General features: G+C 34.2%; 1 protein-coding gene across 7 annotated transcripts in view; it reads right to left on the reverse strand.

Annotated features, from left to right (window-relative positions):
• Window positions 1-26,236, reverse strand: part of LOC118183244 (uncharacterized) — a 138,025-nt gene that overhangs the window by 27,185 nt on the left and 84,604 nt on the right. For 5 of the 7 annotated variants that reach the window (XM_035352714.2, XM_035352716.2, XM_035352712.2 and 2 more), the window contains 5 exons: window positions 25,757-26,012; window positions 23,238-23,517; window positions 18,459-18,754; window positions 16,487-16,656; window positions 3,196-3,330 (listed from right to left, as the gene is read on the reverse strand). In XM_035352714.2, coding sequence (XP_035208605.1) covers window positions 3,196-3,330; window positions 16,487-16,656; window positions 18,459-18,754; window positions 23,238-23,517; window positions 25,757-25,962 — 1,087 coding nt within the window. In that variant the 5' untranslated portion in view covers window positions 25,963-26,012. The remainder of the gene's footprint in view (window positions 1-3,195; window positions 3,331-16,486; window positions 16,657-18,458; window positions 18,755-23,237; window positions 23,518-25,756; window positions 26,013-26,236) is intronic. The other 2 variants (XM_035352715.2, XM_085821956.1) reach the window with 2 other exon arrangements.

The raw sequence follows: 26,236 nt of genomic DNA on the forward strand, positions 1-26,236 counted from the left end.
CATTTTCAAAAAATCGCATAAAATCAGGTAAGCTGCGGATTATAGTACGGTTTGTACCTAAAGATTGTTACAGAGGGGACTTTTCCCATAAGAATAAATTTTAATTCAAATTTTCACTTTTAGATAGCGTTGTTGACATCTTATATAAACTGAATAGTACAAAATATATATTCGCTTGCATTTGGAAGCTTCTTTTGTGAAGACCAACTTTTGTACTAATCAATTATTTTTATGTTAAGAAACTTTCCTTTTCCTTCTGATTTCAATGTCTTGCCAGAATGAAAATTTAAATGACATATGTGCAAAACCTCAATGAATTCGGACATAGTATTTAAGTAGCAGAACTGAAGAGTTCGGCGATAGTTAAGTATAGCGGGAGGGGGAGGTTACGCCGAGTATAGCGGGGGGGGGGAGTTACGAGTTTATGCCGCGAGCGAGACTTGTGCCGCGTGTTTCCAAGTAGTTTTGTAGCTGAATATTTGTGCTAGCCACATACTTTAGATTATATTTTACAGTCGGCTTTGCTGTGTGCAGCCGATAAATCTGATATAAAATAAAGTAGGAACCAGTCGTGTAGCTGAAATTTGCTTCATTCTCGTAGTACATACTATGTTGTGTTTAAGTTACTTAGCCACAAGTGGCGGTTTGTTTGTGAGCACCGAGTGTATGCATATTCTGTTCAGTTTAGTTAAAAAAAAAAAAAAAAAAAAAAAAAAAAAGGTTGTTATAACTTTTATCGGCGGTCCTCTGTTTCCAAGACAGCAAGAATTCGCTATTTCGCCTACCAGTAGGGTCTACATTTTATGCTCCCAAAATGAGAGACTCTACACTTTCAGTTTATTAATAATGTAATTGTCAATTTTGAAATTTCAGTGCGGCATCCTCTTTCAAAGGATTTAAATTTGCCTTATTTTCCCTACATTAAAGATACATTACAATATGTCGGTGAAAACTTGTACTAAAATGTACCTCATATCAAAAACCCTCTCTTTTGTAAGAAGTCATTTTGAGCATTTAATATTCTGATGCAACAATATGCTGATTTTATATAATTTTTTAAAATATGTCCAAATTTAGAGGACAGCTTGTATAAATTCTTAATTAATTCTAGATAACTAAAATTTCGTAAATTTTCGGTTTGCTTAGCACTTTTAAAGAATTTTCGCTGTTCTAGCATTTCAAGAAATGTACTTCCATTAGTAAGTCCAGTCAGAAGAAAGCTCTTTAGCAAATTATTTGCCACATTTGAGAAACTGATTACTTTTTACAAATTTATCAACTTGCATCGTTCATACTACAAAATTTTCTAAGAAAGCCAGTATTATATTTTTCTGAGCAATCTTTCTAGCGTATTTTCTTATGACATTTAGCTTTCAAATTTTGTGACAAGTACATTAGTTTGACCGAAGTATCGATTTTTAAAAGCTAGGTTTTATAAATTATTGAATACAATTTTTCGAGTTCAAATTCCAAACACACAAGCAAATGAGGTGCTATCGGAAAGTTCCAGGACTTCATGTAAAAGGAAATCATTCAGTCATTTGTTCTGCTTTAGTAGCTATTTTCTTTAAATAATCTCCTTGATCCCATATGTTTTTCTGTGCTTAGAAATCAGTTTTGTTTGAAACTGTTGAAAACACTGATGATTTCAATTGAACGCAGTTTTGAAACTTCATCTTTTGCGATTCCTTTTCAGGCTGAAAAAAGAAGCGAAGCTGTAGGTAACTTGATCAAGTGAATACGGTGGATGAGATATAATAAACTACACGACTATTTTCCATAACTTAACAGGATTCTAAGAATGTGGGAAGTGAAAAATTCTAAAAAGCTAAATTTCGTAGGAGAGCAACACATGTTCAATTTCTGTTAAAGTTTATAGTCTCTAAACAAATTTCGTAACTGATTTCACCTTGTCTGCGATTTAATGGATTGTTGAAAAGAAGATATTTTTGGATGAATCTTCGAATTTTTTTAACATATCATTATGCTCTGTTCGTCTCTTCGAATTCTCAGAATCTTCAAATGAAACTCCGACAACTCTAAAATGCCAGTTCCATTCAAAAACAACTGCCTGAGATAAAGTATCATTATCAAAAGCCGTGTGAAACATTTCAAGAGTTTCCTTAGCATATTTATCGAATTTCGTGTAAAATTTAATGCAAACAAGTGTAGTTCGACTTTACTATACATTGCCAAACTCGCAGAGAGAACTAATTAACAAGATGAAATAAAACCTAAAAAAAACTATGTACGTCTATGTAAAGCAACAGAATGTTGGAGAAAGTAGCAAAATTATAAATATGACCTACTTTAGTCTCACCACCTTACGAGGCAACCACAGCAGTCGAAGTCTGAGAATTCTCCGACAACACCTCATGTATCAACTGTAAATGATAGTCAGGGTTAATAACTTTACGATAACGGGATTTCCATCACTATTTTTAAGAATCAGTATAATGATTCTTAAAAATAGTGACTGATTCTTAAAAATAGTGATGATTTTGGGGGAATTATCTGCGATATAGCAATATAAAAGTAAGTTTCTCCATCGGTCAAATAAAACTGCAAATTTCCGATATTTGTTTAATTATTTTAAAACTATTCTTTCTTTTAATACCACTTTCTATGTTTGACTTTGTTTCTTTTCTGTCTTAGGCATTCATAGAATTTGATTAGTTTATTAAATCGTTGTTTAAATTTACATAAAATTATGCTTATTGAATTATACAATACTTGTTTACTTTATACCTTATTCCTTATAGATATTTATTAGAAATATTAGTGTAAATGCTCTAAAAAATTAATCATATATATCTTTATTAGGAGTTACAGGCCGTGAAATTAGCTACAGTTCCAGAGAAATTTGAGCGAAACTTTGGGTCAAGTGTTACCTAAATTTTGAAAAGGGAAAAATATTATGACCTTAATTATTAGAAAAATTAAATAGATTTCTTCCTCAATAATAAGCTGATTAAGGTAAAAATATTTGGATGTGTAAGGTCTGTGGCATAAAATTTACGATGTATTAATAATAAAGCAATTTTTGTACCTTCACAGTGAAATGAGAATGTATTGTTCATAGCAGACTATTCATACTATCTAAAAACTGCATTGAACACTGGAATACTGTATGTCTTTTCCTTGATCTAACATACAAAAGTTAAAATCTGAACAGAGCACTACAATTTTTCTTACCAAGTGCTTCTCGATAAGAAGTAAGTTTGTCGCTTCCAGGACTTGGAGTTGACTTTTGTCGTCTGAGTTGATCAACGGGAGTTTCCAAGTGTGCTACGTACTTTTCAGATGCAACTGACGCTCTTTTCAATTGGTCTGTAAATTTCGTAAGAATAATCAATACAACTGAATTTAAGTGTTGTGAAACATCTTCGTTATCTTCTTTGCTCACCAGAAACATATGTATATATATGTTTCTGGTGAGCAAAGAATACATATTTTTGAATATAATGAAATTTATCTAAAATATCTGGACTTTGCATAAAAAATTTCTGAAAAAAATGTGTAAATTTCACTTTACACGTGCAGTACGTATGTGAATAAATGGAATATGCTAGTTACGAATATAATGTGCAGTGCCATAAAATCTGAGATGAGAATAAAAACTAAGTAAAAATATATATATGAATAAGAATTTCGTTCAGTGTTCCTTAGATATGCATCATCTCAATACCCCAAAGGAATCATAAATATAACATCAGAGACAGACCACTTCCGCCATTCTAGTCTGATCGTTCCTCCTCGTTTGAGACGTAAATAATGAATCTGTCCCAAACAGTAATTTTTGAAGCAATCTAATGCAAGGAACACATACCTGCTTTTACTATTTATAACATTTTATTTCTATAATCAAAAGGTTTTTCCTAAGAAGGCACAGCAATTATTCCTAATCTAGCTGCTGTTTAGCATTCGGGTGATCCTATTGATTAATAAAAATTTCTCATGAAGAGTTCTTTAACATGATTATCAGAAAGGAAATAATTGAGTAGTATAGAAATGCGAGGCTGAGAAGAATAGTTTAATTTCAATAGTATGCAAATGAAGAAAATCAAAGTAAAAATTAGTCATATTAATATAAAACTTCTTGATGACTGCAGTGTAGTTAGAACTCAGTTGAACTTTATGAAAACATGCTTGCTTTTCTTAATATAGAAATTACGTTTTTCATGAAAATGATACAGAAGAAAATTTTGGAATCTTGCAAGAAATTAAAAGACATATTTGTTGAATAATAAATTATCTATAAAGTTTAAGTAATAATTTAAAGTAATAATTTATTACAATTCTGTGCATCAGAAAGATGCTGGTATCATTTCCTCGTAATACATTCGTGTGTAAAAATGAGAAGAATTGCAAATTATGTCTATTTTTAAGAAAATTATTGAAACATGCATATTAATTGTACCGCCGAGGAATTATATGAATATTCAGTCGAATACATATGCGCACACATGTGTTCTGCGGAGCTGCGATTGTAGAGGGGATATTTGCACAAGGGAATTTCGGCAATTTGTGTACTCGTACACTTGAGTAGAGTTGGCAAATATTATAAGGATCGGGATAAAACAAGAGGCCACGAACGTATGGATGACACAATAAAACGTATGGAGAACTGTCGGTAGACTGGAGGCAGTCCAAGCACACGCGCAGGTGGCTACAGAACTCATTGTAACGTCTAGTGTCGTCTGCAATTTATGAAAACAGTTTCAGGACACCGGATCCACATCGAGAAGACATGGACAAGGTCGACTAAGATACACAACGACGAATAATGATCGTTATTTGGAATAAGGTTGCTCAAACTTCGCAGTTTTCACGTGACCTGTATGCTGCCGCTGGAACCCAAATATCAAAGTCTACAGTAGTTACCTGAACGCTTCATGAGATAGGGTTCTATGTTAGAAGACTGCTGTTTGCGCACGATCACTGCAGTACACAAGAAAGCTCGTTTAATATGGTTCATACAGCATAAGCCCTGGATCAGACTTCAGTGGAGCACTGCGCTTTTCACACAGGAGTGAAGATTCAACCTGGAGACTCATTCTCGGCGTACCTGTATTTAGAGAGCCTGAAACATAATACTCTTCCTTCCTCATAAGGGATAAGAATTATTAGGGTGGTGAAGGATGACCGCACACTCCTGCATGTATTTGAAAAAGGCTTCTTGACTGTTATGAGGCATGTAGAGGAGAACTTAGAGCCTTATGTTTGACTTACCCAGTACCCAGAACTCAGGAACAGAGGTACAGTTGGTCCTGAATTCCAGTTAATGTACGACAACGCTCGTCCATATAGGGTTTATCTGTTCTACTATTACCTGAAAAGTGCGGATATTCGGCGCATGAACTGGCCAGCCAGATCTCCTGACCTTAACCCTACAAAGTATTTCTAGGTCGCTCATGGAAGGGCAATTTCTTCTCGCCATCCCCTTCAGAGAACTATCCCGGAGATAAAAACTGCTTTGCTGCAGGCATGCGATCGATTGTCACAGGGATTCCTTAATTGCCTCTTGTCCAGTATGGCTTCACGTTGCGCGATTTGCCTGTGACTTGGCTGTGAGAGCGGACCATACCCCATATTAGACAGATTTTCAGTTCGATATCACAACGTGGATTTTTGACATCCCTGCACTATGATCTTTGCTTATAATATGCCTATATTAAATGACGTTTTTTTAGTACATCTCTTTCTCTGTTATAAATATATACTCAAAAAATTTCATTAAAATCAGTATATTTGTTTTTTAGAAATTCCACATAATGGGCAAATTCTGTTAATTTTGCAATCTAATGTACATTCTTAAACACGCAATTTGCAGCGGATCCTTCAGTATCAATTCCTTTACGGAAAACGCAAACAATTTAACACTTTAAACTGAGGATTAGTTCAATTAATAAAACAGCGTTGTGAGGCTTAAAGTCGCCATTTGTTGCATGGTATAGCAAATTGTCTATCTGTAGAAAAGCTTCTAAGTTTAAGAAATAGTATAGGAAAACTTAGAATTGTACAATATTGTGCGATCATGGTTTTAACATTTACAACATACTGGTCATATTAGCAGTGCTAATATTTTTAGAAATGTAATAAATCCCAACAGAAGAGAAAAGCATATCCAGATAGAATGTTCCTAGTATCATATGCATAATAATCATCCACGATTCTATGATATTTCGTATTTCCTAACGTATTTTCCCCCCTCCACTTTATTTCCTTGTGCGAAATAAAGAAAGTATTGTAAGCGTGAAAACAATTTCGGGTATCATATATCAAAGAAAGTATCATTTTTGACCACTCTCGAATCCATTTGAACGATGCGTTTCGAAAATGAATAATAAAATGGATTTAAAAGATTCAGAAGAGATTTTTTGTGACATCTGCACATAGGTATATAAGTAAATACATATATATGTATCTCGCATAACTCAAAAACGAGTAGCTCCAAAGCATTGGAATTTTATATATGAGACTGATATAGTATGTAGCTGTGCACCTCCCGTTTTGGTTGCAATCGACCCAACTAAACATTTATATATATATATATATATATATATATAAATGAAAAAGTCGACAGGATTTACCTGGTGCAAGTTTTCCCGAATGGATTTCGAACTCTGCTGCCTCAAACTACAAGTGAATCATCAAATTAGTTTCCGGTGTGTGATTTAACGGCATATTTTAAAAGTGCTTTGAAATCATCGAGTAAATCGAAAGTGTTCGGAATCAAGGTCAGTGTCGCCAACGTAGTGAAGTATGGTTAATCTTTCTTGCTCTCTTCGAATATTCTCAATGTTTAAGCATCTCCGATCATCGCGTAGAAAGGAAATTAAGCATCGAAAGTGCTTTCAAGGCCATCAACCTCATTAGTGAAATAAAAAATGCTACATGGGATTTTGTGCTCTCTTGCATGTTCAGCGCTTTATTCGTCTAATTCTTCCTATTCAAAGAATGCACTATTATCAAAAGTTATTAATGTGATATTGAAGTGGTATTAATTTCCAAATTGAGTACATTATGTTAAAAAAATTGCATTTATAAGTTAATTGAGCTATGATTTATTAATGATAATATTTTGCTTAAGTCATTTTGAGATCAAAGTTAATAATTTAAAAATATTATGATTTATTTAAAATGTAGTTTTGTATTTCTGAATTGGGAAAAAGGGAAAGGTTATAGTACTTTCATAGCAAGAAGGCTGAAGTTTCAGTTCACAGTTTTGGTTTAGAATTAATTTGATTGGACGAGAGGCATCTGCATTAAAACGTTACATAAGATAGAAAAGTCTGGAACCTGTGAGAAGAGATGAATTTAGGGGCAGATTACCAAATTTAGAATGTTAATTTTGAGGTCGTCAATTATTATTTGAGACACCTATCATATTTTGTTATATCTCACATATCTGAATTTGATAAAAGTTAGGTAAAGAATTTGAGGGTTTTACTTAGGGAAGGTTCCTTATGTGAATAAGATTTTTGTACTATTGTTTAAATTTCTTTGAATTTATATTTTTTTGAATTTTTACTGTATTTTAAGAATGAAATTATTGTTTGAAAATTTTAAATTCTAAGAATTTCTTAAATGTTTTTATGATAAACGTTGAAGGCTCTCACCTTATGGAAAAAATACATTTTTTTTAATCTAAGTATTTTTATTTGTTAATAAAATGGAGTGTGTTTTTAATATTCGTATGGAATGACAGCAGTTCGAAAAAGGCCAGTTGCCGCTACAGAAGGAACGGAGGCCTTTTCCACAGTAACTGCTAATTTGGCAAATCTTTTGACCACTGGTGAAGAATATTAAACACCAGTTTGCACAACTGATAAACCAATATGATGGAAATGCTAGTATTTAGATAAAGTTGTGGAGTCTCCAAGTTTTGTAAAGAATAAGTAAATTTTAAATGTCTTAATAATAGTGAAAAATTTGAAATTGTGTTTATGAATGATGTTTTGCAAAATTTTTATATTTTAAAATGCCTTCCTTGAAAAAAATAATTAAATAATATGAAAATTGGCATCTTAATTTAGAAATATTTTCATCAACAAAAATTTGAAAGAATTTTATTTGAACATTTAGTTTGTGAAAAAATTTGAACTTTTACCATGTGGAACTGTCAAGAACTTTACAAAATTTCATTGGACATTCTTATCTCAGAACACTAAAATGTGCAATTGTTTTAAAAGAGTACAGTGTCTAAAATTATTATTGAATTCAAAATTTTATGACATTCAGCGAAATGTCAAAATTGATTCAAAATATCGGTCAAAATTTTATGACAATAATTTTTTGTTTAAAAGTTAATATGTTTGTATTTTCAAAATTATATCTTTGACATTTTGCTGCTCTAATGCTTGTTCTTCCACCCTGCTCACCCAACTTTTCTTTTGAAGGGGGGATATGTAAGATATAACAAAATATGATAGGTGCTTCATAAAAATAATTGACGACCTCAAAATTAACATTCTAAATTTGGTAATCTGCTCCTAAATTTATCTCTTCTCACAGGTTCCAGACTTAATGTAACGTTTTAATGCAGATGCCTCTCGTCCAATCAAATTAATTCTAAACCAAAACTGTGAAATGAAACTTCAGCCTTCTTGCTATGAAAGTACTATAACCTTTCCCTTTTTCCGCGTTAACTCTCTTGATGGTAAGACACATTTCATCCATGCTGCTGCCGCTTACTTGCTTAAGATGACGTAGTACTTCAAAATGGGAGTTATTCTATTTAAATATTATTAAGAAATATCTTATCTGAAAAAGGATGATTTGATATGCATGAAAAAATAAAGATTGTGATTCTTCAAGATACTTTGTGCTAAATTGCGTCATCATGCTTTCCACTCTGCCACCTTCAAACCACAGTTTCATTACAATAATATGGCGCACCCGATTTTCGACCCTACAGGCGTGGAACTTCAGTGCAGTTTATTTCAACTAATCTCACATCGTTTAACGAATGGATAAAATAAAAAAGGTAACTATTCATCTGAATTCCCCAATCAAGTCATTACGGTCTTCTCGGTCATCTACGCAGTATCGTAAGCTGTTGAGGGTTCCACTGCTTTCATCTACGCATTTTGAAATCATTACATATATATATATATAAATGTTTATGTTATAATATATATATATATATATATATAAATGTTTCTATATATATAAATGTTATATATATATATATATAATATTAAAAGCACAAGGAAAAGCCGGAGCAGTGTCGATGCGTGCTTAGATCCATATTGAAGAAGAATTTGATTGCGTAGTATGCTAGTAATGCTAACTTGGTAATATCTAAAGAACTTGGCAGTCGAAGCAGTTTTAATTCCATTTTTATTTCCAATTGATATTTGTGGCCACAATCACTTGGCACTCTAGTCGTGCCTTTCCACAGAAGATTTACATTTTTGATATTGTTGGGATAGAAAGCAAGCCAGCGAAATTACATTTTAGCACGGTAGAGAGCAAAAGCTGAAGTGCGTAGTTATGCAAGATGGAGGCACGCGAAGAGAAAAGTTTTGGTTTACAAGGACAGTTTCAGTTCCCAATGATTACGTCATCAGAGCTGCGCCGATCATAGAGTGATCTAGAAATGACGCAATGCAAAGAAGTTATTACGATTTTAGAATAGAGAGGAAGAATTAATGTTTATAGTTTAATCTATAATTTTGATTCATATATTTTTATCTTACATATTCCCCCCTTCAAAAAGAATTGTTATTACAGAATCTCACAAAATAAACTTTTACACAATCATTGCTTATAATAAAATGTAATGCACATAAATATTTATGATACTTATTTCCATACTGATAAATTATAATTTAACATCATAAATAATAGGATTAAAATTTTCAGAATTTATGTTTTCACCGTTATCATCTTTCATTTACAATTCCTGATTTTACGAAACTGGAAGCCTCGCAATACTTCTAAACAAACATATCCATCAATAGGGCTGTCCTCTTGAGCTAACCAGTGTGTTCTCTGCACTAGTGGCCCAGGGTGCCTAGGCAGTTACTTGAAAAGGCCTCCGTTCCTTGCATTAAGGTAACTGGCCTTTGAGAACTGCACTAATACATTCCATAATAAACAAATATAATAATAATAATATAAAAATTTACATGCATTCATAAAATGAGAGCCTCCAACACTATCTTGCATGAAGAGGGTAAAAGGAAAAACTGGTACAGAGGTAATTACAGGCCTCTGTTGAAGGAACCAGTATGACGTAATCATTGGGAACTGAAACTGTCCTTGTAAACCAAAACTTTTCTCTTCACGTGCCTCCATCTTGCATAACTACGCACTTCAGCTTTTGCTCTCTACCGTGCTAAAATGTAATTTCGCTGGCTTGCTTTCTATCCCAACAATATCAAAAATGTAAATCTTCTGTGGAAAGGCACGACTAGAGTGCCAAGTGATTGTGGCCACAAATATCAATTGGAAATAAAAATGGAATTAAAACTGCTTCGACTGCCAAGTTCTTTAGATATTACCAAGTTAGCATTACTAGCATACTACGCAATCAAATTCTTCTTCAATATGGATCTAAGCACGCATCAACACTGCTCCGGCTTTTCCTTGTGCTTTTAATATTACAATTAAGTCGACAGGATAGTTTCCTGCAGCCTGAAACCTCAATGGAAAATTTAATTCAGCTCTTCAAATGATCGTTTTGTGATAAATCCAAGATAATGTGAAAGAAGTGAATCATCAAGTTTGTTTTTTCAGTGTTTAAAAAAATAACAGATCATTCTTCTGCTGTGATGTTTTGCAAGTGCTTCAAAAAATAATCACGCGTAGTGGTTACAGATTGAAAGTAATCTCTCGATAAATTGAGAAGTTCGAATGCCTAGTGAAAAAGAAATCATCAGTGAATTACCGTTTAGGAATTAAGCATTACAGCGGGTTCAAGGTCGATCCGAGTTAGTGTTTGTAAGTATGTGCGACAGAAAATTATTTGCACTTCCGCTTTTTTAACAGCTCAAAAATTATTACATTAGTGTGAATCTAGCTCAGGAACTAAATTATTTAATGTGCTTCGGATTCTATAGTTTTCATTTCAACTTTGGTTAAAATTTCTGCAATTTGTTTTGAGAAAATCTGAAATTCTTGTTCATTAATTTTTCTAATTTTTCATAATTATGTGTGAGCAAATTAAGTAATTAATTTTAAGCTATTTAAATTATTCATAGGGAAGGATATTAAGATAAGTTTTTATGTTTTTGAAATTTCGTTGAGAATTTTGAATACGAATTTTATAATTATTCTAAAAATAAAGATGTTAAAAATAAGTGAAATTAGTACAGATAAGTAATATGAAATTATAGTAAATGCATGTTAAAATTTGTGGGTTATTGTGTGTTAAGTATAGTATAATGAGGGTGTACTGGTTCCTTCAACAGAGGCCTGTAATTACCTCTGTACCAGTTTTTCCTTTTACCCTCTTCATGCAAGATAATGTTGGAGGCTCTCATTTTATGAATGCATGTAAATTTTTTATATTATTATTATTATATTTTTTTTATTATGGAATGTATTAGTGCAGTTCTCAAAGGCCAGTTACCTTTAATTAATTGTCATGATAAAAGCAAAGGAAAAAAGACGGAACACTGTAGATGCGTGCTTAGATCCATATTGAAGAAGAATTTGATTGCGTAGTATGCTAGTAATGCTAACTTGGTAATATCTAAAGAACTTGGCAGTCGAAGCAGTTTTAATTCCATTTTTATTTCCAATTGATATTTGTGGCCACAATCACTTGGCACTCTAGTCGTGCCTTTCCACAGAAGATTTACATTTTTGATATTGTTGGGATAGAAAGCAAGCCAGCGAAATTACATTTTAGCACGGTAGAGAGCAAAAGCTGAAGTGCGTAGTTATGCAAGATGGAGGCACGCGAAGAGAAAAGTTTTGGTTTAAGAGGACAATTTCAGTTCCCAATGATTACGTCATCAGAGCTGCGCCGATCATAGAGTGATCTAGAAATGACGCAATGCAAAGAAGTTATTACGATTTTAGAATAGAGAGGAAGAATTAATGTTTATAGTTTAATCTATAATTTTGATTCATATATTTTTATCTTACATATATATATATATACACCGGGTAACAGAGTGGGGAGCCGGTACCCACTCTGTTAATTATGCACCAACTTCAGTTCTTTTTTGCTGAGTGGGACTAAAAGTAAAACCTGCATTCTGATAGGAATGTATAGTAATATTAACGTTATAACATATCGTTATTTCTACTTCCCTTTAGCTTGAATCTCGTGCGTTTTTTTTTCATGTCTTTGCTACTCGTTATCATCCATAAACAATTAGAGAACGTGAATGTATAGCTGGCTCAACGAAATCATAGACTGAATGTTAGTTCGTGTTTGCTCCGATGTGATTGGTCGCTTATATAAGCTGGTAAAGAGTTCAACAGTTAGAAGGGAAAGGTTTGGCGTGACCTCAGCAGGTAGTTTGCGACTGTTTGTCTTTCTTAAAAAGACGAAAACTATCACTACGTGTACAAATCCATTTTTTAAAATTTAGGAATCATTCTCTTGAACGCACTGAGGAAGGGAAAAACTACACAAGTATTTTTTTAATTTTGCAGAATCTGCCGTTAAAATGCTAGGGGGTGATGCGGAAATACTAGAAAGCACATTGGATAACTGAATATCCGAAAATTAGAACACAATATTGAAGATAAATTCACGTCTGTTTTTTTTATTTTTCAGCCAGTGCTATCCCAATTCATACGAGAATGCTCTGTGAAATAATTTTGATAACAAAATGTGACTTTCTGCTAACTATAAGGAAATCAAAAGAATCCCAGTTAAAAGACTGCACGTAATGTTCACATACTGCCCTCTCTGATTGAGAAATTAAGCATGATAGTTCTATTTTAAAAGCCATCAAGATTGAGTAACGTATTTGGTCTTGGTCCAAACAACGGAAAATGAATGAAAACTCTGACTTGTGCCATGACACCTTTTATTCAACATGGAGAAGTGAATTACGAAGTTTTTTTTTTTTTTTTTTTTTTTTTCTCGCCTTAAATCTCCCCTCTATCTTTGCCAAAAAAGAATAAAACTTCAGAATTTTTAATTTAAGAGGCTTGTCTAATATTTATTTTGCACTTTTCTCAATTGATTTGATTATGTGGATTAATTTCATGTCTGTGTGCGCAAGGTATTAAAAAATTGTGACTACTGTTTTTCTTTTTGAATGTTGTTTCTAGATGTATAGAGTATTTCTCAAAAGAAACAACTGCTAATTCTTCTGGAATTTGTAACATATCTTGCCAATGTAGTTAGACATTAATCAGCTAAAGTAGAAGAGCGAAAGACTTTCACTTTAAGGAACACTAATCAAGTTCAAAAAAGGAAAAATAAACAATTCTTCGATAGTTAGTCATTCCTGAGCTTAATCACAATTCGGCATTCATTCCTAATGAATTTTTAAAACTTTCAGAATTCTATAATCATACTTTTCCACGCTTCGCTACTATTTTCTTTGACATAAGAAGCTATGTTTATTTTCGTTTTACTCCCTCCATTGTTTTCGATATAAAATCTTTATCGAAGGTCCCATTTTTGACGTTTTGATTTCATCTGAAAAGGAGGAAAAGATGGATCATTGACAATTTTATTCAAAATTTACGCTAAGTGGAAATTGTTTTGGAGGTAGGGGATAATTTTACATTATACGTTGGCATATTTCTCTTCAAATTTGACTGTCTCAATGCTGTGGATGGGATGGTTACTCAAAAACCCACAGAAAGTAAATTCTGGCTTTTTATGTATGTCCTGTGGAGTAAAATTACCATTTAATAAAATATTCTCGCTTTGATAAGTTGATAAGTTTGTAAGGTATTTCTCCCACCTTCCTAGCGTGCCTTCGTGGTGTAGTGATTCTGCACACTGGTCCGTTATTCCAGATGTCCGAGGTTCGATTCCCAGCGAAGGCGTTGCTTGTTTTTCATCTCGCTGGCTTGTCCAATTAACCTAATGTCTCTACAAGTTAAAAAGAAAAGTTCCATGTTCTTATTTAAAAAAGGAACGGAGATATTCCAAAATCACCGTTCCTTTTTTAAATAAGAACATGGAACTTAATTTAGTTATTTTGCTCTGCGTTACTTAATTTTATTCCAGATTTTTGAAAATAAATTTAGGGAATAGTTAAAAAATAAAAGTTAATTTTTAGGTAATTAGTAGTGTTGTGTGAAACAGCATTCATTCATCACTGAATTCATATCTTTCCCCTTCATTTCCGATAAAAAGCGTTTTATTTTTATTATAGAAAATGAGCTCATTTCCCCCTTCTTTTCAAGTAAATTGAAGTTACACTTCGGATAACAAAATTTCAGTTCCTATGTCATTTATCTTATGAATTTCCGAAAATGATCTTTTGATTTTAAAACTGCACATGAACATTCAATTTTTGAAAATCTACAGTATTTTGTAATTTTAGTATCAAAATACAGCATAAATATAGAACTACCTAAATTTAAATAAAATATACTTTGCATAGCTAGGCATTTACTTTATAAAATACACATACATCTAAAGATCGGCAGAAAACTTTTAGTCTCTGAAGTGACATCTAATGTCTAAAGTATACCGGTATTACCCGATTCACCAGAAACGTGTTTTAACTCCAAATAGTAAATGTTTTGGGGAAAGTACAGATGGTTCTATTTATCCAAAAATATATAATGATAAAAAATTAATTGCTGAATGACTATAGACGGGCAACTAAACACATTTAAGCTTTTAAGAATGCAAATTTATTTTCAACTTTTAAAAAAAAAATCAAATACTGTTTCGTGAGTCCTAATGATCCAATCACGGAATGGTAGTACAAAACATAAAATGAATAAACAAAGAAAGTAGATAATATTCTTTATGTTAATGCAAACTAGTTTAAAAACTATTTGATATGAAAATTCAGATAGAAATAAAGGAAATTTAGTCTTAAAAAGGGTGAGAATGTAGGATATTATAAAAAAAATTAGAAAGATGCAAATGATTTAGATATCGCAATAAAAAGTACAGCATAAAAAGTCAGCTGCCTTCAACAGGCTTTGAACCACGGATATTATGATTAATCGTGTTAATCGTTCATAGTACGACAGCAGATACCGAAGAATGCAATAATACCTTAAAAATTTAATATTAGACCTTATAATAGTATAAAATTAATGAGCTTTCATTTGTGTCACAAAACAAGTGTGAAAAGATAAAAAAATCTGAAAGCTTTCAGATTTTACATTACGCCCAAAGGGAATTTTTTTAACCTTTTGTGTGTTACCTCATATCATGTTCTTCCCAATTAAACCATAAAATTCAGTTTAACAGCAATATCGCTAGCTAATATTAAAATGAGCATATCTTTAGAATTTCTCATACACAGTCTCGCCCGCTGGAGATAAAAAAGTTTTTTTTTATTTGCAGTGTTGCCACTGCTCGCTTTGAAATCGTTAAGTTTGTTAATCAAAAATTCGTTAAAGTTTTACAAAATATGAAGTAGATGAAAAACGAATTCCAAATTTGGGCGTCCAGATGCCCAGATTCGGGTGGAAACGTACGTTATTCAAAATTTGATGGCTCAAGGTACCGCTGTTATATCACAGTGCTAGAAACATACACACATTTATGCAGATTCTTCATTATTTAATTTCTTTAAACATAATACATGGCTCTAATATTTGGTGGCAACAATTTGAAAAGTGAACCGACATTTATAATGAAGCAACGCAAAATGCTAAAACTAAATTAATAGTCCTTCTGGGAAAATTGTCCCTTTGGACTAAAAATAATGGGAGAACTTTCCAGTTGTCAGTAGTAATTTTCATTGGAATACTATTGCTTTATATTAGTTTTTATTAAGGTCAGCGACCGATATTACACTGAAAAGGCCATTCTATTGGTACTATGGTAGGGCAGCCGGCTGCCATAATCTTAGGTCGGGATTGGAATCTCTGAGAAGGCGTGGATGTATAAAACTATAGATGTCTTTGGACATGAAAGCACTTGAAATATTGACACGAACGTTCTCGTGATACTTTGGTGACTCAGGAAAGACAGCTGAGAGACTATGGTATCGGCGGAGTTGGGCGAACTCATATTGTCACCTACAAGGTACTTAAGGTACACGCACAGCCTCTTTCCTCTTGGGAATGTTAAAATTTGTGGACCTGGTCAGGTTGCAGATTGGGAACAGAAGGATTATTAGTAACAACACCTAAAAGGAGTTGGCGGAGATAATACATGCACAGTTGAAACTTTCATGGGAATCCAAATCACATTGCTGGTTTCGGGTCAGCAATGAGCTTTTGTCAAAGACCATATCATCTAGAGCAACGAGATACATTACATGTTTTATATCCAATAGTGATCCCCAAGGTTTTGTTTTTCAAACAGGTTTCTCCAAAGAATGGCAACTCATGTTATATGAAAACTGTTGAGGAGTGCAGTTACCTGGTTCGAGATCTTCATTAACGTCTTCATCCGAGGAATGAAAGGAAATGTCATCTTGATACCAAGTGGGACTTCCCGGATGACGTATGGACCCGCGAGTTTCGTCAGAACAGCGTCTGAAATTGCCAGAATCGCAATCATTTTTTATCTTCACAGATTCCTTTCGTTCACTGCAAAAGCAATAAATCTTGGTCTTGACATACGTATAAAAATTAATATAAAATGTTAACTTAGAAGATCTGTTAGAAGCCCTTAAAATTACTACATTAAATACACTGTGAATTAATTATACTGTGATTAAAATACACTGTGAAATAAATAACAAATAAATATCTGTGAGGTATGTAAATGAAACATATAAAACCATTCTTTGAGAAAGATTGTTCTGCAGTGTAACCAAATTTCTTATTTTACAATAAAAATATGGGATAAGGTTAGAAGCATTTGATTAAAAACTACAAAATCAAAGCATCTCATAACAATCCAATTTTATTAAATGTTTTTTAGTCATTTAAATATTTTGCCATTACCAGAAATTTAGTTTATAAAATTAAATTAGTATACGTATAGCTGCTCTTAGAAAAGACTTTGAGCTTCTGTAGCAGAATTTAATAGAAGAATTCTGCATATTCTCTTCACATCTTAAGCTTCAGATCATATCATATGAAATCATCATCTACTGCATGTCTTTAGAAATTACGACAAATCAAGTTTTGTTTACTTCATTCTAAAAGTCTCAGATCAGACTTTGATTATTCGAAATGTAATATTTTGTAATTTCCCCAATTTAAACTCGAAATGTAGAATTAAGTCGATGTTATTTTTTCTTGCTAAATCAAATTTTAGATTAGTTAAATTTCCCCTTTCTTAAGCGAAGTTTGACTGCACCTTTTAGCGTTTATGCAGTCACCGATGTGTGGAAAAAATTTTGAAGTGATTGGGTCATTCTACATTTGCTCTTAAGTAAGCCGCATTTCCATCGATGGAGATAGAGCTACGGAGTTAATTGTTTCGGAAGCTGAACCTAGTGATTAAAAGGTAGTAAGGTATTCAATATCCGTTAAGTACGTTTTGTGTTCCATCTCAATTCCAGAGCCACCAATATATCCTATGACTATATTTTGCACATAGTATAGTAATTTAGTAATCGAGAAAAGTGTGCTGTGGAAGGAGCTAATCCAGTTAAAATGAAGGGAGTGTGAGACCTTTGCGTTGAAAGGGTGCATCTTTGTTAACTCAGGTAAGATGAGAGCTGATAACAGGAATAATTGCTTCGAAGAATCCGATCAGTCTTCGTTATTCTAATTAATGCTGCTACCTCATATTACATTTACAAACGTAAAACCCAATTTTTTCCAGAAACACATTGCACGAGAACACGTTTAAATGGCAGCCTCAATATTGGAGAACGACAGTAACACAGTTTCATTCGCTTATATCTACCATTTAATAGCAAAGAAGAATCACAAGGCCTAATTAAGTAAATTTTGAGGAAGACAAAATTTCTGGAAAAATTGTGTTCGATGAGGCGAAGGAAAACTGCAGTCCAGTCTGATAGCAGTATTGCGACGATAGCACTGTTTATTAATGGCTATTGCAGATACCATATCATTATCGTATAGGAATAAACTACGGAAATGTTGATTCGTAGACCAATGGATTAGCGACCAATCCACAAGGTCGTATATTACCCATTGCTAAAATTGTGATGCGTTTTGCTACCATGGCTAAGCTGCCACTGGGAAATCTAAGCTCAAGTTTTAAATAGGTCAAGATTACGAGTCTTAAAATAACTTGGATTTATCTTAGTCGTTTTCATCTCTAAAAATGAGAGTTTTACATTTTAAAAATATACATTATCACACAAATGAATCGCAATGAATGTAAACTAATATAGCTACACTGTCATTTTGAAATATTTTCTAAAGAAATGGAACTGCTTAAATTAGTCAACACAAATGCTTTACATTACCTTTCCCATCCGAATGCCTCTTTGACTTTGGACCATTTCGGGAATATTCTTTTAGATTTAGTATCCTCGCACGCATCTTCATGTCCAACACTTTTGCTTCTCTCTCTCCGCTGGCCTCCAGTACTCTGGTGTCGACTTCTGCGACTGAGGTACTTAGAAGAACTCCTAGAGGTGATTGTTACGTGAGATTCTTCCTTCTTTGGGCAGAAAGTCTCAGTAGCACTTTTCGTCAGTTCGTAAGGACGGCGCTTGTTGCTTAGAGCATCCTCTGAGCTATACTGAGCATCTTCGTTGATCTAGAGCAAAAGATGTTATCATTTAGAATCACTGCTTCGTCATAATTTGGTACGAAAGTGTTTTAGTTATTAAGTTATTTGTTTTCTAAAGTAATTTCATATCTTTTGCTCTTTGTTTTGTTAGACATTGCTGCCGCAGAGGTATCGACCGCATTGCATTGTTAACGGAAAATGAATGTTAAGATACAAAAATGTGTTTCCACAAGAATTTTGAAAGGATTGCAATTGTGTTTAAAACATGGCCTGTTTAAATATCTCTTGAAAGATTCCCGCAGTCCTATTAATTCAGTTTAAGAATTAGTTGTCTTTCAGACTAGGAAAAGTATCATCACGGAACACACAAGTAAAAATAGAAGAGAAATAAGACATTGCTATCCATTTACATGATGACCATTTTCATGTTTGGTTTTGTTAATTTCGCTGATTTGTAACTTTCTACCACAAACACCACAGAAATAGAATAAGTCTTTAGCCTTACCTCTGTTCGTTTGATTTTACATGGAACTCTGGTCACGTAGTTTTATATTTTCGTAGTAACCAAAGCAGCTTACCAATGTAGCAGATGCATGGTACACTCATAATTAGCGGCCTTCCTTGGTTTCTCATGTTCTTTCGCTGCAATTTCTCTGCATCCTTCTTCACACCAATATGTAGTAAAAATATTATGATATCGTTATTTATGACAGTGATATAGAAATGGTTAAGCATCAATATTCAAATATTTCTTATGTAAATATTGCAAAATATGCTTCATAAAAGAGAGTTTGTCAGGTAAAATAGCTGGATGCTTCTGACGGAATTTTAAATTGGCATTTTTTAACTTACCACCGACTCGTAATATATCATCATTATCCAAAAAAGGATACGAATTAAGAATGCATGAATTTATAAGTAACGGTTTCCTGGCATTGTTATATTTAAATTCAAGAGCAAAACGTATCGCTTGAACTTGTTTAACATACACTGGTGTGCAAAAATTAAGGACGAAGTCGAAAAACTAGCATATCAGCTGAACGAAGAGGCAGAGCGGACAGAAAGACCAATCAGGAGATTAAGTAAGGGGATGTACGGTAGCACATGCGCAGATATGCAGGTAGACGTAATGGGGGAGTGTCTGAGTAGTATAAAGCATGTTCTCGGTGTAAGATCAGTATTTATGGCAAAGAGATTCCACGCCGTATAGCAGTTAAAATCACACCGAGTTGCTGCCTCAGCGAGAAATGGCGAATAATCAATCTGTTAGACGACATCTGGATGCTTTTACCCGAGGTCGAACCATTGGGAAGTTCGAGGAAGGCCGCAGTATGACAAGTGTGGCTGCAGAGTTCGGAATTGCTCACAGCATCGTTTCACGACTTTGGGGACAATTTCAAACTACAGGAACAGCTATCCGGGGGTTTAGCAGTGGTCGTCAACGAGGAACCACACCCGTCCACGAGGAACCACACCCGTATATTGCCATACAGGCCAGAAAAAACAGGCGGCAGACAGCGGGAGAAATCGCTAGACACACAACACAGGCGACTGGACGACCGATATCGCGTTTTACCGTGGCCAGAAGACTGCACGCTGGTGGTCTGTTTGCATGTCGCCCTGTACGGTGTGTACCTCTAACGCCTGCCCATCGGAGAAGGCGTTCTCTGTGGTGCCGGGAACACCGGAATTCGCGAGACAATGAATGGGGACGAGTACTCTTTACAGATGAGAGCATATTCAGTCTGAGTAGCGATTCTCATCGCATACTCATCTGGAGAGAGCGGGGAAGCCGTAATCATCCCTCGAACATCATTGAAAGGGACAGTTATGGAGGTGGCGGTGTTCTCGTTTGGGGAGGCATCATGCTTGGTAGTCGTACAGATCTTCACATCTTCGACGCAGGTTCAGTCAACGGGACCCGTTATTGTAACGAGATTCTTCTTCCATATGTGCGTCTTTTTAGAGGCGCTATGGGTCCGCAGTTCCTTTTCATGGACGACAATGCACCATGTCATCGCACAGTAGCTGCCGAACAGCTCTTAGAGAGTGAGGATATTGAACGTATGGATTGGCCGGCTCGATCTCCAGATCTCAATCCCATCGAGCATGTATGGGATTTTCTAGGCAGACGCTTGGCAGCTCGTACCTTAACACCAGTAACGATTCCGGAGCTTCGATTGGCGCTGCAAGACGAATGGGCAGCAATGCCTCAACAACTCATTGACACCCTCATTCTCAGCTTGGGCAGACGCTGTGAAACCTGCCTAGCAGTCAGGGGAGATCATATCCCCTATTAAAGACCGGATGTTTCTTGCTGGACACCCATCACAGGGATGTTTCGGTCTTCAGTCGCATTGAGCTCCATGCTACTTTTTCAATAAAGCTTCTTTTTATCCCTCTGATTTCTCTTTTAGTAAGTGTTGCTTACACTACTCATGTCCTTTCGTATTGGGGATCTTACGGTATTAAATGCGTTGATTTGGAAAGCTTTTGTACAAAGTTATATTGAAAAAACCGTCTCGTCCTTAATTTTTGCACACTAGTGTATTAACACGATACGCTGTATTCCAAATCTTTCATAATTAGACATCACAGTTTCTTTTAAAATTTAATAAATCTCAGGTACCACACGATCACTCTTAAGTTTTACAGACGATTTATGTTTGAAATCACTTTTATGCCTAATACTACAACACATGAACAATATTTGCTCTCTTATTTCAATACTTTCTTGCAACGTGGGACCATGTGAAAAAATGGACTTTGACTTTACACCAGGCAATCGAGACCAGGCGATCAATGCTTGTGAAATGCCAAATCAAACATATTCACATGCGCTTGTAACTGCTTATAAGTGTGTTAATAAAACAGCAGCACATTATTCCAGTACCGGAATAAAAATTTGTTTAATAGGAGCAACTTGAGATTTTGCTATTAACAATTTTACGCACACAGGAGAATGAAGAGACGATTTAAAATAAATAACTGCAATATAACCATTTTTCGCTGCATCGCAGCACCCATGTAATTGAATATTTAAGGGGCTGGATAAAAAAGACATTTCTAGAAGGACGAACTGAATTTAAATCTGAAATTGCATTATACATAGTTTTCCACTTTTTCTCGATTGTCCTCAAACTGTGTACCAGTTTGAATTTCCAGAGATCTTGAAGAATTTTAGTTAATATGACAAAAGGTGCAATCTAACCAAAGAACCCATCACAACATAGTACGTTTTGTCGGGATGTCTTGCTGGAATGTTGTGCTTTCAGGGGTATTTGTACACGGTTGCAAAAACTTTGAATTAATAGCTTCTTCATTAATTCAGAAATTAAAATTATTTTCTCATTTACCCTTTTTTCTATGTTACCAATATTTATTGCTTAATAAACAAAAAACAAATAACTATATTTACAGAATCATTCGAAATCTCCTTATTAGGTTATTTCAGTGTGAGCAAAAACATATGCGAAGAAACACCACATATTGGTGCTACAGAGCATCATTTGGCAGAAAATTACTGCATTATGTTATATCTCTAGTTAGTGTTTTTTTTACTCTAGGATTACCTCAAGACTTTCATATACATGTTTCTCGTAGAAAATGACTCTGATTTCGTTATAAAAATCGTTAAGGAACTGACTGTGTTTCCAATATTCATGCAAGGGATGTTATAAGTTGTGTGCTGTTGGTGGTAGGAACTTCAAGTAGATTGTGTAAACGTTTACCACACTTTACTATAATAATTTAAAGATATAGCTTATGAAGATAATATTGATTTTCTATTTTTCTGTATTAGCTCTTATTACTGCCAACCCCTCCAGGTACTTTATATAAAATTTTGACTTTTATATAAAGTACCTGGAATAATTTTTTAAATGTGTCACGTGACTGAAATTTTGCAGTCTAAAGTTTGCAGATTCATTCCTTAAACTAGAACAAGGGTACGAACAAGAATTTTAATAGTGTGTTTGTCTTAAAATATTCTGCATTCCATATTAAAGTGAAAAATTGTACAAAAGTTTAGTAAGTTTTAGTAAAACCGTTTTATAATAAATAAATATTTTTATTGATTCAATAGTACGCTTATAAACTTCAATAGTACGCTTCCCTTTAGCTTATCAAGGTATGAATTTAAAGACAGAATTGAAACATTATGCATGGTGTTTATAGCCTCGACTTTAAATATTCTAATTCCCTATTTAAAATATTAGCAAACTCATAAATTGCATGAGTTTTGTTCTTTTTCAGGTAAACTCTCATAGCTCATTTCTGGGAGCTCCCAGATAAATGTTATCTACGGAAGAAAAAGATTACCTAGAGATTCTGTATTTAGACAGCGCATTTAAATTAAACAATTAATCTAAATGTTAAAAGTTTTTCGAAGGAACTCTGAATAGTATTCACAAAATCAACGAATTAGAGGAGCGACTTCAGTCATCGTGATAGGAGGAATGACATTATTGTGGTCAGTATCAAAAGAATATTTAACAAACGAATGGCTTGCCTCTTTATGCATGTCGTGCAAAGTCTTCAGATCTTCTAGGTACTGTACCCTCTTCTGAAGTTTGTTGTTGGTATCTCGAAGCTCGCTCAGCTGTTCCATGAGTTTGCAGAGATTGTCCAGATGATCCAGTCCTACTTTACTGGGGCCAGGTACTTGAGTTTTACTCTTAATAGACACGGAGTCAGCCGATCTGTGATGTTCCGAAGGTTCTTTGGCAGGAAGAGACATGACAAACTCGATGAAAGCCTTCTCAGACTTCAGAGCCTCGTCCATCGAAGCCCTGATGAAAACAAAAAATAGAAATTCACAGTTATTTGGTATCATAATAGCTTCTATTCAGGCGGTATCATAATAGCTAAAATAGTATAGATATCATTTAGATTGAACATTAAAAATTATTTTACGTTGATTAGCATAAAGGAACAATTAAAAATACCATGGCTTAAAAATGCGAAGACTAGGAAATTTCTGAAATGACGAGTAGTTTTATAAAATTTAAGAATATTTACTTATTACGAGCTTTAAAGAACTTTGTATGACATGCTTTAAACGTACTGTATGCGAGAAATATCTTTCATCGGAAAATACACGAGCACAGAGGGAAAATCCTTGAAATAAGGTATAATATTCACTTTCGTATAGGGTGTAGTAATATTTTTGTATAGAGACAAAGTATTTCAATATGAGCTATAGTCATCTTTCATAGCAATGTGAGATGGACAGTTATAGAGTCATTAGGTTAATTGGAAGCAGAAAAGATGAAAAATATGCAACCGCCTTCGCCGGGAATCGAACCACGGACCTCTGAAATACCGGCTCAGTGTGCAGGAACCACTACACCACGAAGGCACGCTAGGGAAGTGGGAGAAATACCTTATACAGTGACATTCACGATGACGGCTGTTTACGATGACGGCTGTGTTAGGACATTAAAGATTAATGACATTATTTCTTTGACACATGTTCAAGCTCTTATTGATATCGGCTGGTACTTTGAGGATAGAAACATATCTTCCTCGACCGTAAAAAACATGTTTAGTCTGATTTAAAAGCAGTAATCAGGCTGTGATTCAATGCACACCTGCTCTTAGAGATGTTATTACATTATCGAGAGGTATCGGTTTATAATATTCATATTTCTCCCTAATGGGCCAACATTCTTTCAAGATATCTTTTCCATAAACTTTTAACACCGGGGTTTGTATTATTTCAGTATATGAGGTTTTAGGTGTCCACTTAAAAGAACGCTATTGCACTCATACATGTAATTTGTATCGTAGAAATGCTTTTGAGATATATAACCTTGGCAACAGCAGATTTTTTTGGTGTTCCCTATACTTTTATCTGTACCTGCATATTCAGTAACACATGATAACACTTCATAGACAATGTGTAGATTTACTGACGAAGAGTACGAACCTTCAACAATCTTCAGTCCATTTCCACTACTATTTGCCCAGTTCAGCTTCTCACTTTCCTGTGACAGTAGATGAGAGTTACGTAAAATTATTGGACTTTAGAATAAAAATCACCTTCTTGAAGCCTTACACATGCATTAAAAACTGATATAATACAAATGGTAGGTACTATCAGAGCGAATCTTAGTCAATCCCAGATATAAGCTTTCCTCTTACTTGAAGTTAATCAAACGTAGTAATTTAACAGTAGACTCTTAACCACAAAACTTGCATGTCTGAACTTTCTAGAGTCTAGACGATGAATCTATGCTTAAACTAATTCTAAAATCTATAAACAATAGAAGCTTACAATGTGTCATCATGTCACGTCTAAATGACAGCAGTGCGTATTCGAACCGATGGATAGTACTCCTTTGTAGCTCGCTTAGGAAATGCTGTATCGAGATATCTCAGACAAATAAGGCTATTCCGAATTGATTTATTCTTAGAACATAAAATAACGATCCATTATTATTTATTTAACTTCTATGGCGTTTTTGCTTAAGCTTACATATCGGCTTTATTTATCGCTTTAACGTCATGTTCTTTTCTCTAACAAAGAAGACCCATAAAATACTGATCAATATCCACGTGGCAGACATTGAGCTCCAAGACATTGCTCAGCGCGAAGTAGTATGAGGGAAGTAAGGTAAATGGTCATTTCAGATTTAATTTAATACCCGAATTCAGTTATATATTACCAGAAATACAGTTTAAGTAAAAACATTATATAAAATATTGCAAAAGAAAAAGTTTCATGTAAATATTTAATTAACTAAAACAGATTAGTGTAGACAGATGTGTTAATTTTCCCTCAAAGTCGCGCGCATGGGCAATGCCACATGCTTTGGTAAAATGACATAGGTGTTTTTCTTCCCGCACAAACAGTCGATGGCAGAACACCAGCACTCAAAACTTTCGTGGTTATCTAATGAATGAATTTTTATATTTCTTAAGCGCTCAGCCATGCGTCTTAATCGCGCAGCTGTGAGGAAAGTTAATGAAAATTTTGATAGTCAAATTGTAAGAGACGCGAGAATCAAGAAGACAGTATTTTCTTACCTTGGGGAAGTTTCTTCAGATTTCTGTGCATGAGACAAAGAATCATGTCCTCCGGAATGCATATTTTGATCACTGTGGTCAGCGAACGCAGAAAGAGAACTCGCCGAGGATGAATCCAAAGGATCCTGAGAATGAGTCCGAGACACTGAATTCTGGTGACTGTTGCTACTTATTTGCTTCGAGAATTGTTCGCTCGAGTTTTCCATGTCATTAAGTTGTAGCTCTCGTCCTCCTTTCTCAATCTTATCTCTTGGAACTGAGGCAGAAGGAGAAGAAAAGATAAGTTTGGAGGTTGAAATTCTAAAAATACTAATTGATTTACATTAACACGTCCCAAAGAAATGTAAGTCTTTGCACCCTAAATCTAATGATAACCCCCCCCCCCGCGCAAAAAAATATAAATATCTGATGTGGACACCACATAACTTTCTTGTATGGCCTATTAAATTATACACAGTTTTATGCTGCATTTCATACTTA

The sequence above is a fragment of the Stegodyphus dumicola genome, chromosome 8 (assembly GCF_044657685.1).
Source record: "Stegodyphus dumicola isolate Sdum_Otavi_A_Nest chromosome 8, ASM4465768v1".
NCBI lineage: Eukaryota > Metazoa > Arthropoda > Arachnida > Araneae > Eresidae > Stegodyphus > Stegodyphus dumicola.